This window comes from Chiloscyllium punctatum, chromosome 42 (assembly GCF_047496795.1).
Source record: "Chiloscyllium punctatum isolate Juve2018m chromosome 42, sChiPun1.3, whole genome shotgun sequence".
In the NCBI taxonomy this organism is placed as follows: domain Eukaryota; kingdom Metazoa; phylum Chordata; class Chondrichthyes; order Orectolobiformes; family Hemiscylliidae; genus Chiloscyllium; species Chiloscyllium punctatum.
The window spans coordinates 8,400,712-8,415,754 of record NC_092780.1 but is presented as its reverse complement, the minus strand read 5'-3'; the positions used below and the strand labels follow the sequence as shown (position 1 = coordinate 8,415,754).

General features: G+C 42.9%; 1 protein-coding gene across 1 annotated transcript in view; it reads right to left on the bottom strand.

Annotated features, from left to right (window-relative positions):
• Window positions 1-15,043, bottom strand: part of LOC140465706 (LIM and SH3 domain protein 1-like) — a 154,398-nt gene that overhangs the window by 24,982 nt on the left and 114,373 nt on the right. Inside the window, exon 4 of the mRNA XM_072561358.1 lies at window positions 14,566-14,673. Within this exon, the coding sequence (XP_072417459.1) occupies window positions 14,566-14,673 (108 nt within the window). The remainder of the gene's footprint in view (window positions 1-14,565; window positions 14,674-15,043) is intronic.

Below are 15,043 nucleotides of genomic sequence, written 5' to 3'. Positions count from 1 at the left end.
GATTAGATTAGATTACTTACAGTGTGGAAACAGGCCCTTTGGCCCAACAAGTCCACACCGACCTGCCAAAGGGCAACCCACCCACACCCCTACATTTACCCCTTAGCTAACACTATGGGCAATTTAGCATGGCCAATTCACCTGACCTGCACATTTTTGGACTGTGGGAGGAAACCGGAGCACCCGGAGGAAACCCATGCAGACACAGGGAGAATGTGCAAACTCCACACAGTCAGTCGCCTGAGGCGGGAATTGAACCCTAAGTTGACTCCAAGCAGGAGGGAAGGGAAAGCAGAAATGGTTAAGATGGTTTTCAAAAGCAGGGAGGTAGGTAAAGGTATCTGCAAGATAATGGGTAAAAGGTGACAAGAGCTGGCTCCAAACAGGTGTGCCAGGGTGGGGGCATTAAACAGCTGGAGATTGCCACAGTCATGGAGGACTAGACCCTGGAGGGACATAAAGTGAGGAAAAGATCTTCGAGGGCTGGTGAAGTTTGGAAAGGGGAGTTAGGAATGTGGAACCACCATTGCAATTTGTGAAGGATTGCAAACATTAAAAAGAGGGAGTGTGAGGTTGAGGTGAACAACACATGGATGTATCCAGAATGATGACATTGCAGAAGTGCTGGAGAGATCGAAACTGCAGATGGAAATAATGTTCACCCCATTCAAGGTTTCCTTCAAGTAGGACATAAGAAAAAAGAAGGGCTTCCTGAAGAAAGGCTCATGCCCGAAACGTCGATTCTCCTGCTCCTTGGATGCTGCCTGACCTGCTGCGCTTTTCCAGCAACACATTTTCAGTTCAAGTAGGACATTCTAGGAAATGAAGGGAGGGTCACTGGACTCAAAACATTAACGCTGCTTTCTCCCCATAGATGCTGCCAGACCTGCTGAGTTCCTGCAGCAATTTGCATTTGTTTCAGATTTCCAGCGTCTGCAGTTCTGTTTTATTCTGGGAAATGGTCCATTTTAAACTAAACTGTCACATTGTCTGAAATTCTGGGCTCAAGATCTCAGAACATTAAACCCAGCGATTAATCTTTGGTGGCTGAGCTAATCAGCTGCAACTGTGGCAATACAAAAAAAAACACAAGTCAGTCTTTTCAGCAGTGACATAGAGGTTTCCAATCTGGAGAAAGTACCTCCTGTACAGATAGTCAAAGAATGAAATGTGGTTGGATTTGGCAGCTGCTGGATAAGCTTTTCCCAGAATCTTTGCACCAGTGAGGAAGTGGTGGGAGAAAAAAAAAGCAGAGAAGCTGCCACTGATCCACATCCAATTAGAGCAATTCAAATGTCAGCTCGAAACGTAGGGAGCCAAAAAGATGTTGTCGTCACCTTCCCCTGCATCTAATGCAGCACAGAGTCACAGAGATGTACAGCACGGAAACACACCTTTCGGTCCAACTCGTCCATGCCAACCAGATATCCCAATCCAATCTAGTCCCATTTGTCAGCACATGGCCCATATCCCTCTAAATCCTTCCTATTCGTATACAAATCCAGATGTCTTTTAAATGCTGTAATTGTACCAACTCCTACCACTTCCTCTGGCAGCTCATTCCATACACACACCACCCTCTGTGTGAAAAAGTTGCCCCTTAAGTCCCTTTTATATCTTTCCCCTCTCACCCTAAACCTGGACTTCCCCTATCCCACCCAGCCCTTCCTAATCCCCACACCCCACCTTCCAGCCAAACCAGGGGAAAGATCTTGTCTATTTATCCTGTCCTTGCCCTTCAATTTTTTATAAATCTCTATAAAAGGTCACCCCTCAGCCTCCGATATTCCAGGGAAACACCCCCAGCGTGTTCGGCCTCTCCCTATATCTCAAATCCTCCAACCCTGACAATATCCTTGCAAATCTTTTCTGAACCCTTTCAAGTTTCACAACATCTTTCCGATGGGAAGGAGACCAGAATTGTACTCAATATTCCAAAAATGGCCTAACCAATGTCCTGTACAGCCGCAACATGACCTTCCAACTCCTATACTCAATGCTCTGACCAATAAAGGAAAACATACCAAACGCCTTCTTCACTATCCTATCTACCTGCGACTCCATTTTCAAGGAACTATGAACCTGCACTCTGAGGTCTCTTTGATGAGCAACACTCCCCAGGACCTTACCATTAAATATATAAGTCCTGCTCTGATTTGCTTTTCCAAAATGCAGCACCTCGCATTTGTCTAAATTAAACTCCATTTGCCACTCCTCAACCCATTGGCCCATCTGATCAAGATCCCCTTGTAGTCTGAGGTACCTTCTTCACTATCCACTACACCTCCAATTTTGGCGTCATCTGCAAACTTACTAACTACACCTCCGACGTTCAATTCCAAATCATTTTTATAAATGACAAAAAGCAGTGGACCCAGCACCGATCCATGTGACACACCACTGGTCACAGACCTCCAGTCTGAAAAGCAACCCTCCACCACCATATTTTGTACTCACATCATGTTGGTGGCCAATCTTGCTCCAGATCCAGTTAACACTATGCATAATAAATATGAGAAACAGGAATAGTTTTGTAATTTTGCCAAAGACACTTAATATGTTCTAAATTGGCCACACTTTATGTTCTCTAACTGAATAATGTTCCACTGTCACAATATTCTCCAGCCTACCCCCTCCCCTCTCAACCCAAATTCATCAGAATCTTCCAATTCACACCAACTCCTATTCACCCACCACCCCTGTCCACACATAGCTCCAAATTCAGCAATGACTCAGTTTTGGGAAAGTTTCAATGGAATTTTCCAACCGGCTGCATCTGCTGACACCCAAGATACATTTAAAGACAGGGGTAGAAAGCCAGCAGACATTGAACTGAAAAGAATTGGAGGAAAGTGCATGTTGTCAAATGTAAAAGTGTCAAGCAAAGTAGATTTGGTGTTAACATTTTTAAAATAAAAATGCAGCTGTAGAATGAGGAAACTCAGAGGTAAGCGCACAGAGTTAGTAATTATTGGTGGATTATTGGTGTTTGTAACACTAATTCAAACCTGTCCATCAACTCACCTGCTGTGATAATGCCGTACGGTAAAAGTCTTGAGAGACAGACCTTTGCATTAACAGAATCTATTCTTATAATTTGTAAATAAAATTTATACCTTCTCTGCTCTAGAAGACTCTTTTTGTTAGATCACAATGAAGTACCATTCTGCGGACAGCAGCTTACCACCATTTTCTTCAGGGCAACTAGGGTCAGGCAATAAATGTGGCCCAGCCAACGACGCCCACCTCCCACGGGTGAGTATAAAAAGTGGCTACCCTCACAAACGCTGAACCATGTTGGCCCTTAAAAATAAACCCACCTGCCTGCTCGTGGCCCACAACCCTCCAAACCTTTCCTATTCCCGTACTTATCCAAATACCTTTTAAACGTTGTAACTGTACCTGCATCCACCACTTCCTCAGGAAGGTCAGTCCTCACTTGAACCACCAAAGATTTGCCCCTCATGTCCTTTTAAAATCACCTCTCACCTTAAAATGTGTCCCCTACTCTTGAAATCTCCCACCCAAGGCAAAAGGCAACTACCATTAATGCTAAATGGCTGGTGAGTTTAACCTGAGACTCACCACTTACATTCTTTGTAATTATTCTCGTGCATGCCTTCTGGAAGCAGATGTGTAATGATTGGCGTGAACGGAACTCACAGTGGCTGTGCCGAGCAGCCTACAGGGAACGCTGACCACCATGAGGAGGGAGGTTGAGAAGGTAGGCACTCCAATGGTAACCTCAGCCAGAGTGGGAACTGAACTCTCATCGTTGGTGTCGCTCTGAGTGACAAACCAATTAACAAGCCAACGGAGACCAACGAAACCAACATGACAACAGCGCAATGTCTTACAAAAACACAGCTCCCAAATTTGAAGATCATCCAATTATTAGAGGACATTCATGTTGCGATTGAGAATGTTAAAAATCACACACCATCAGGTTATAGTCCAACAGGTTTATTTGGAAGTATTAGCTTTCGGAGCGCTGTAAGAAGAATGACGCAGCGTGATATTTAGCACTAATCATCACCTAGCTCTCAATACCTAGAGCCAGACCATATTAGAGCAGTTTAATGTGGCAGCTCATCACTATTTTCTCAAGGGCAATTAGGAATGGACAATAATTGCGTCCAGTCAATGTAGCTGACATCCCGTGAATTGGTGATTCAGATTCGGTCACACTCAAATTATAAAGGTTTCAAATCTGACTCCATTAAATGCAGTTCAATTACAAGTAAAATTCACTCAGCCATTCTACTCCCTACCTGCACAGCAAGATCCCACAATCATCGAGGAATGAATGACCAAGAACACTATATTGTTGTGACATTGGTTGAGGGGTAAATTCATAGAAATAGAATCCCTACAGTGTGGAAATAAGCCATTTGGCCCAACATGTCCACACCGACCCTCCAAAGAATAACCCACCCAGATCCATTCCCCTACCCTTATTACTCTACATTTACCCCTGATTAATGTACCTAACCTACATATCCTCGAACACTATGGGCAATTTAGCATGGCCAATTCACCTAACCCACACACCTTTGGATTGTGGGAGGAAACCCACACAGACATTGGGAGAATGTACGAACTCCACACAGACACTCACCCGAGCCTGGAATCGAACCTGGGACCCTGGCAGTGTGAGGCAGCAGTGCTAACCACTGATGGATCGTGCCACATATTGGACAGGTCTTAGCTGAATGAGTCAATTGTTAACAATCAGAATCAAGTCTTATGATAGACTTCAGATTTACTTCACAATTAAGTACATAACAGTCATTGTGCCCTCTGACCTCACCATTTCCTAAATGCAAAACCCAAACAAACTCATTTTAAACAAAAAAAAACAAATTGGCAGCTGTTCATGTTAAACTAACTTGTAGGGCTCTTAGAGTCAACTGGGAAAATTATGAGCTCATCCAAGAAGGAACCCATCTCTTGGGTGAGGCATTGAACAGAGACCCGATCTGCTGTCACAGTTGAATGCGAGCGATCCCAACGCACACTCTTTCAAAACTGACACAGGGCAGTTCTCCTCAGTGACCTGGCCAATATTTACCCCTCAACCTACAGTCACAAAAATGGTCACGAAAACAGAAATAGCTGGAAAAGCTCAGCAGGTTTGGCAGCATCTGTACAGCGATATCAGAGTTAATGTTTCAGGATGGGGTGAGCAGCATTTGCATTTCTATTGCACCTTTCCTGACTTCACCTCTAAGTCAACGAGGTGCTTTTGAAGCTTGGCCACTGTTATATCATGGGCAATCACACATTTTAAGCACAGTGAGATCCCACAACGACCAAACAATTTGTTTTTAAAATGTTTTTGGATGACTCAGAAATATTGGCTGCTCTGACCCATCTTTAAAAGAGCACTAAGGAACCCTGAAGTCCATCTGAGGTGTCTGATTGGGCCTTGCATTAGTATCTCATCGGGAGCAGCTCAGATAGTGCGGCACACTAGGGATGCTCAAAATCCTCAGTGTGCTGTTCAACGTGAAAACATTTCCAGGCTCAGTGCTACTATGTTTGACAGCCTGGCAATGCTCAGCATATAAAATAGAGAGTTACTCAGACAAAGGTATCAATGGGCTTCTCACATCCATGTAATTGGAGAACCGTAGGAGGAAATAAGTTTGATATGTTCTCAGAATTTTGGCTACTGCAGGTCGAAGAGGCTGGAGCAGACTTTGCTTCTGGGGCCGAGAGCGGAATGTAGACATATCTTGAAAGACAATATTCACAAATCATGCTTGTATAAAAAAGGGATTAAAGCCAGATTGGATTTCAGACCAAGACAAAATCCCAGAATAGCAATTAAATGGCTTGGCTGTGCTGTGTCTAAGTGGTCTGCTTGGTTGCACCAGATGCATCATTAATCTTGAACAGCTTGCAATTGCCAGATCTCCAATTGTCAAATTTGCCAACTCCATAAAACAACTCTGAGGTGTAACAGAGTAAGACATCAGACACCACAGCAGGGAGCCCAGAATAGACATGCATTCAGCATTACTGCAGAGCTTTCTAAATACCCCCCCCATCCCAAGAACTCCAGCAATAAATACACACAAGGACAAAAGAAAAAAATAAGGTATTGCTCCCTTTTTCTCAGGTTGCTTAAAGCTGCTAATCAATTGCCAAAATGACACTACCATCGTACAAGGTGACGGAGATGGATTTGTGTCACAGTAACATGCAACATTCAAAGTCTTCATTTTTCCCTCAAAGTTGATGTACAAGAGAGATGCACTGTGCAAAACAGAATCATTAAAGCTGTAATCTTTGAAGTTTGATCTTCTAAGAACACTGCAGCAACTCTAATCTTATGTGGTTACACAGTTTTCTCGATTATTTTTGTATTTGGCGTAAAGGACTTGGCTGTCATTGGATGCTAAGCCTGTCATTACAGGAGCAGTAACCCTCAATAATCAGTGTTCTTTTTTTACCCTACTGTGGAGATAACTACAAATAATCAAAATGCGATTCTGTTGCAATTAGCAAAGAAACGCAGAGCAGTACAAACCAGAAATATTTTGTCTTACCCAGTCAATAAAACTAGAAATAATTTGCAATTGAATGCATGTCCCCCAAAAGATTGTTCGTATAGTATGACAGACACACATGTGTATTTATATAGCACCATTCACCATCTTGGCAAATCAAAGTGCTCGACAATCTAACAGAATATTGTTGAGGTACAGTCACTGTCACAACAAGAGACTGTGAAGGCTAATTTGTGCAAAAACAGTAACAAGACAAATAATTTTTCAGTAAATCTTAATTGAGGCATAATTATTGATAAGTACATTGGCGATCACTCTCTAGTTCTTCTACAAGATAGCACAATAGATCTTTTATGTCCAGAGGGGAGTTTGGTTTAACATTTCAGCCAAAAAAAACCCACTTCTAATAGTGTGGCATGGGCAGTGCCAGTCTAAATATTGTTTTCAAGTTTCTAGAGTGGAACACAAACCCACAACTGATGACTGGGATGTGGTAATGTAACCAACTGTGCCATGGGACTAACTAAGGGGGAGGACAGCTTGGAACTTTACATCCCCATTCCCAATTATTATTAGGTATTGTCTAATCAACCTCTTCAGAGATGTTATTCAGAACAGTTCTGAGAAAGGGTCACTGGACCCGACCTGCTAACTCTGATTTCTCTTCAGAGATGCTACCAGACCTGATGAGCTTTTCCAGCAGAGCTGTTCTGTGTTTCTGATTTCCAGCATCTACAATTATTTCAGCTTTTAATGAAGGAAGTATGCAAAGGGTGACAGTGATTCAGTAGATACGTTGTCAGGGCCTCATCCACTAGGACCTTTTAAGAAAGCAAGTACATCACAGGAATTCCTGATGTTTTGACTTCAGTGAATGCGGCATTGCACACAGAGATCATGTTCATTTAATCCCTTCATGTGCCACTGGATTTCAACATTAAACATAGAAACATTGACTGGCTAGAGCACAGCAAAAGCCCATTCGGCCCCTCTGCAAGAGCCATTCATTCTAGTATCACTCCCCTGCTTTTCCTCCACTTCCCTGCAGATTTCAGATAATAATCCATTTCACTTTGAACGTCCTGATTGAATCTGCCCCTACCACATTCTCTCTCAGGTAATGCATTCCAGGTCCAAACCACTCAGTTTTTCCCTCATGGTATCACTGGTTCTTTTATCAACGACTTTTAAGCTGTGCTCCTTTGTTCCTGATCCTTTGACCAATGAGAACAATATCATCCAATCCACACTATCCAATCACCTCATCATTTTATGACATTACAAGGTCAGAGGATTTCAAAATGTTTCATTTGTCTCTGCAATTTTACTGAAAATGGGAATGAAAATGACAGAATAGAATCAGTTCTATCAAGATAGGCTCTCATCACATCACTGATATGGCATAGTGGCCAGCAATGCACCACAAACAAGATGCACTGCAGCAACTCATGAAGGCTCCTCCAAATCCACAATCTTGTCCACATCTTTTAGCTTCTTAGATCTGGAGCAGATATGTTGTAACACCACTTCTGCCGTCATCCCTCCAAGACATGCAATGTACTGACAGTGAAATATATCAACATTTCTTCACCATCACTGGGTCAAAATCCTGTACCTCCCTTCCGAACAGCACCGTGGATATAGCTACACAGCAAGAACTGTAGTAGTTCAAAGTGACACCTCACCAACACTTCATGAAGTGCAGTTGGGGATGGTCAATAAGTGGCAATTGATAGCACTCATGCCACATACCATGAACACATTTTCAAAATGCATACGTTGAGGAATGTTTTGATCACAGCGGTCAAGTTAGTTGGGTGGCATGGTGGCTCAGCGGTTAGCGCTACTGCCTCACAGTGCCAGGGACCCAGGTTCAATTCCTGGGCCTGACGGTGTGGAGTTTGCAAGTTCTCCCCACTCACCCAGTTTCCTGTGGTCTCCTCCCACAGTCCAAATGTGTGCAATTAGGTGGACTGGCCGTGCTAAGTTGCCCCACAGTGTTCAGGGATGTGCAGGCTAGGTGGATTACCCATGGAAAATAGTGTTACAGGAATGGGATGGGTCTAGGTGGGATACTTTTCAGAAGGTCAGGATAGGCTTGATGAGTTGAATGGCCTGTTTCCACACTGTAGGGATTCTAGGATTCTAGTCCTCAAGTGTTTATTACGTACCAGCAATGTTACAAAATGTATCAATTATCCTGAGTTGAGAAATCATCCCCACCCTCGCAATCTATAACAAACGTCCCAGGAAATAGTTGAATACAAGAACAGGTTTTCATTTCCAAACCCACTTTGTTCAATGAAGTGATTTCCAACTGGAATGTGACATCAGCAGTAGCTGCCAGAAATCACCAATATGGCTATTGTCCTTTTCTTATTAGAGATAGTAGATGTTTGAAGGCTGCTGTACTGACCGTGGATTGTGGAGTCCACGTAACCAATCAGCATCAAGGGGCTTTCTTCAAGCATGACTCTTGTTCTCTGATTATGCAAAAGTGAGCACTGCAGATGCTGGAGATTAGAGTCAAGATCAGAGTGGTGCTGGAAAAGCACAGGAGGTCAAGCAACATCCGAGGGGCAGGAAAATCGATGTTTTGGGCAGGAGCCCTTCAAGTATTCTCTAATTGTTGAGGCTAAGAGATACCATATTGCCTGTCTCAGCTCAACCAATCAAATTTCCCCAGGCAATACAGCCGTTTCCCTTCACTGTAACTTTTAGACAGCTCTTAAATGATTCCATCTTTATTAGTCCCTGGGTGTTTGGAGAAAGATTTATAAAGGGATCTAAAGGCAACCTTTTCACACTGAGGATGGTTCTGAGTGGAACGAACTGCCAGAGGAAGTGGTGGGATGCAGGTAGAGTCACAACATTTGGACAGGTGCATGACTAGGAAAGGTTGAGAGGGATACAGACCAAACGTAGACAAATGGGACTAATTTAGTTAGGGAAATTTGGTCAGCACAGACTAGTTGAACTGAAGGATCCGTTTCCATACTGTATGACTTCATAACCATGTGTGAGAGTTTCTTCTTTGTAACATTCCCAAAGATGCCTTTCTGGTGAACCCATGTTCCCCATGCCCCACTCAGGAAAGAGTTTAACCCTCTACCTGCTGAAGAATAGTAGAATCAGAGGTGATTATAGAATCTAGAATAGTTATAGCAACAGGAGGCTATTCAGTCCATCACATTCATGTTGGCTCCTTGCAAGGCCAACTCAGATTCACTCATGATCATCTCTATAATTGGAGGATAGGGGAAGTGACTGGGTCAATGCTGAGAGATCACTTCCTCCAGTTAGTGTGTCAAGAACAAAAAGGTCATACTCTCAGGATAAGGATCTCCTTTTATGACCAAGATGGAGAACATCCACTTTTGGACTTCTGCACCACAACGTCTGAGCATTCATAGATCCCAGAGTATCGGCAGTTCTTGGGAAAATCAGAGGAAGCGATGATCAGCAAAGAGGAACTGACAAAGGATCAGCAGGTCTTATTGAATCAAGGAGCAGACTCAAGTGGGTCTCATGGGGTACTTCAGTTCCCACTGCTATATTTGCCTCTCCTAGATGCTCTTGAAGTAGCTGTTCCCATTTACAGTTTTCTATATTGTTAACTACCACACCTATCTCGATGATTCCGTCCTGGCTGAAAGCTTTTGACATTTCCTCATTCCACAAATCCTTTCAGTAGGGGGTGCTGGAGATGGGAAAAAGAGCAAATATTTTGATTCATTTGAAGGATTGGATTGAAAAGTAGTGTGATTTCAACATAATCAGGAATAGATCAATCTAAATTTGGAGAAAGCAAACTACTTGTATTCAGCCACTTCGACGGCTGTCCCTGATATTTGTGACCAATATAAATCACTGAGCTAAGAAAAATGGTTTGGATAGCAGGACACCCAAATCTCTTCCTCATCCCATCACCATTATACATTTACTTAATTTTTTCAGCGTTATATGTTCACTGAATTGTTCCTGTATTTTTAAAATGTTTTAACACATTTGATATACTGGAGAGCAATGCCAAAATAACACTAGCTCTAAGGTTTATTTACTATGTGTTAAAACAGCTCTTCAATAACAAACTGTCTCTAGAAGACAGAGGGTTGTGGAGGAGTGTTGCTTTTCAGTTAGACACCTGTGACCAGTGGAGTGTCACAGGGATCGGGGCTGGGTCCACTGCATTTTGTCATTTATGTGAACAATCTGGATGTGAGCATTGGAGGTATAGTTAGTAAGTTTGCAGATAACACCAAAATTGGAGGTGTAGTGGAATGCAAAGACGGTTACCTCAGAGTACAACAGGATCTTGATCAGGTGGGCCAATGGGCTGAGAAGTGGCAAATGGAATTTAATTTAAATAAATGTGAGATGCTGCAGTTTGGAAAAGCAAATCAGAGCAGGACTGATACTCTTAAATGGGAAGGTCCTGGGGAGTGTTGCTGAACAAAGTGACCTTGGAGTGCAGGTTCATAACTCCTTGGAAGTGGAGTTGCAGGTAGATAGGATAGTGAAGGCGTCATTTGGTCTGCTTTCCTTTATTGGTCAGAGCATCGAGTATTGGAGTTGGGAGGTAATGTTGCAACTGTTCAAGATTGGTTAGGTCACTTTTGGAAAACTGCATGCAATTCTGGTCTCCTTCCTACCGGAAGGATGTTGTGAAACTTGAAAGGGTTCAGAAAAGATTTACAAGCATGTTGCCAAGATTGGAGGATTTGAGCTACAGGGAGAGGCTGAACAGGCTGGGGCTGTTTTCCCTGGAGCGCCGGAGGCTGAGGGGTGACCTTATAGAGGTTTACAAAATTATGAGGGGCATGGATAGGATAAATAGAAAAAGTCTTTTCCCTGGGATGCGGCAGTCCAGAACTAGAGGACGTAGGTGTAGGGTGACTGGGGAAAGATTTAAAAGGGACATAAGGGGCAACTTTTTCACACAGAGGCTGGTGCATGCATGGAATGAGCTGCCAGAAGAAGTGGTGAAGGTTGATACAATTAAAGCTTTTAAAAAGGCATCTGGATGGGTATGTTAATAGGAAGGGTTTAGAGGTATATGGGCCAGTTGCTGGCAAATGAGACTAGATTAGGTTGGGATATCTGGTCAGCATGGATGAGTTGGACAGAAGTGTCTGTTTCCGTGCTGTACATCTCTATGACTATATCCAGAACTCTGGCTCCCAGGACCTTCCCCTGCAAGCTTCCATCTACTTGAACCCTCAGAGGTTCCATCCATTCTTAAGGAATCAAGCACTACGAACATAAGTCAGTGAACAGACTAACAACTAAGTAGACCGTTGATCAATACACTGGAATCTTTCTACTCTCCAAATTTTCAACAAGGCAGGAGGGTTAGACCTTTGTCTAATGCTCTGCCTGTGCTGATCTATTCCTGGCCGGAGGGAGGTACTGAGAACTGCTCTGCTGTGGTTGTCTCTACAATTTCCTACAGTGAAATAAACCTCAACATGACTGCATAATCACAGGCATAAAGTGGATGCGCTGTCTTGCAGTGTTTTTGCACACACAGAATTATTAGAAGAGACGCAGCCACACACCCTTCTTTAACAATTTCCATTGCCAGAAACTGTTCAGTATTATTTGTTTAAACAACTGTCAGATTGCAGGCAGGGACACATCCTTAACTGAAGAAACAGTGTTATCCTGAGTTAAGGCAAACGCCAAGCATTAAGCCCCAGATAATCCAAGCACAAGAAATCAATGCCCTCCAAATTGCTCCTCCTTTTTGCAGAATTTTGGATTTTCTGCAAACGAATTTTGCTTGTTTATTGGGATAAGGGCAAACCAGTTTGAAATTTTCTCTCCCCATTCTCATTTTCTTTCCCCACTTAAAATCAAAATATCGTTCCTCTTCTGAATTCTCCGCTCAGTACAGAAGTACACACGTCCTCTTTGCAACCTATAAATCATTCTACTCCAAGATTGCAAAACGACAGAATCATTTGCATACCTCAGCCAGTCCCTCCCTGCCACGGATTTTCAAGACTCCTAATCTAAACCACCGCTTCTGGATTCGCTCCATCCTCTGTCATTTCAGCCTTGGCGTTGGTCTCTGGTAGGCTTGGCCTTTCACCTAGTTTCGTCAAGGCGTTTAAACTTCAAATTTCCGTGCAGCAGAATGACAAGCATCAGGTGTACAAAATTCCCCTGGCTCAGTCACTGCGTGACCAAAAAATTGCAAAACGAGTCTCCCTAAGAGATCATCCATTTCAAATTGCATGCGTGAAGACAACAGCCCAGCACATGCCAAGTAGAGAGTCTGCAGCTAAAGAGTGAAGATAAGGATTTTATTTTCAGATACAGAGTTAGCCTGACCTGGAACATAATGCCCAAAGGTCGGAAACAGATGCAACCACAGCTTTCAAAAATGAAATCGATTTGTACATGAAGTATATAAAAAAATAGTTGCAGGATTATGGGCGTGAGGAGGCAAAGGTTAGGGGTTTAAAGGTTTGAGCAACATTTCCACAGGCACAATAGACCCGGAGTTCTTCCTGAAATCCATGATACTAAAAATAATCTAAAGCATATGAGCCTAGAAGATTATTTCAACGTTAACTTTGATCAGCTGCACTGTGCCCTCTTAAGCCGGCAATTACACGATCAAGACCTTCCAGCAAGGTCCTTGATAAAACAACAGAATTTTGAGAAGTCACCATGGAGCCAGTGGAAGGCAGAGAGGGGAATTCCACTGTTGGAATCACATACAATCAAGACTCCAATCATCACAACAATGTTTCACGTGCACTTCCCATACATCACTAAGTCATTGCCAATAGTGCTTCAGTCGTGAGCTCTGCTTTAGGAACTGAAACTTCGCTTTCACTTCATGTCACCAGATTATAGCAATGAATTAGAGGCACAAAGTCAAACGCAAAAATGAACTAAGAGTTTATACACATCAGGAAACAATATGGGTCGCTGTCAAACAGGGAAGCTGAAAGATGACCTAATCCATGTCTTTAACATTAAGAAAGCTTTTGATAGAGAGGGCACAGAAAGAATATTTCCTGAGGAAGAAGATAGCTAGTCATCAAATAGAGCACTTTGAAGACACTTCATTCCATGGCAATGGAGTTGTTGAAGTGAATATTGATGATGTAAATACTGAGAGGATAGATAAGGTCAAGAGAAAAGGAAAAGGGGTGCTATACTTATTGTGTAATGTAAGCAAAGATGGGAGAACACTCAAACGATCATCACACAAAAAATGTACAACAAGGAAAGATCAGGGTACTTTCTAAAGGGTTATGAAGTTAAATGCAATGGATGTCCAAAGAGACTTTGGGGTTCAGGTACACAGATGTTTAAATTGTCAGGAACATTGCAGGAAATAATAAAGAAAGCTAATGGATTGCTGGCCTTTATATCTGGAGGACTGGAATACAAGGATGCAGGAATTATGCTGCAGTCACACAAACCCCTGGTTCTACCCCACTTGGAGTATGGACAGTAGATCTGGGCACCACACCATAGGAAGGGTTGATTGGTTGAGGGAGTACAACATAGGCTTACAAGGAGGTTATGAGGGGAGATTATACGAGTTCGGCCTGCTTTCTCTCAAATTTAGATGAAGGGGTGAAGTTTTCAAGATATTAACAGAAAAAGACAAGATAGATAAAAGATAAACTATTTCCAGTAGTTGGGGATTCTAGAACTTCAAAGTGTGGTAGAGGTTTGGAATTCTTCCACAAACAGCAGTGGATGCTGGATCCGTTGTTAATTTTTAATCTAAGATAAATTTTGTTCAAAAAAAAAATTAAAAAGGGATATAGGCCAAAAGGCAGGTATATGGAGTTAGACCACAGATCAACTATGATCTCATTGAATGGTGCAGCAGGCTTGATGGGCTGAATGACCGACCCCTGTTCTTACAAGTGGTGCATAAACATCAGCAAAGATTGATTGACATGAATGGACTGTTCCTGCACTGAATACTTGGGGCAATTCTGGGTCAAGGGTAGACAAATCTCTTTCAAACAAACCATTTCAAGCAGCCCACAGAACAAGGTTCCTGGAAGGTACTTACATTGCTGACCAGTTCTTGATTCTTCTTGATTCGCTCAAGTTCAGGAGTGTTAGCCACAGCGCTAAATCCTTTCCCTTTGTTCTTCTCAAAATCTTCTTTGTATTGCACCTGATGGGACAGAGGAGGGAAAGAGAGTTAGATTGACAATCTCTTAATAAAAACTCGGCTGCCAACAGGATGGTTACACAGCATTAATAACTTCAAAAACAAGGTACTCAGCTTCTCCCCCATTGGATACAACAGCCTTAATGTTCCATAGGAACCCATGACCCCTCACCCCAGCAACATCCCCTTTCTGTCCTTTTCGCCTTTGTGGACTTCCCCGTGGACGTAAGAGAATCATCGCTGAGGTAACTTCTGGCAATTTGACCAGAACACAAACGTCACTGCTCCCCCATGTCCACCACCTTCAAAATTCACTGCCCTCACCACCGTTGGCACATGTTACTGCACTGTTCATTGACAAGATGCACTGCAC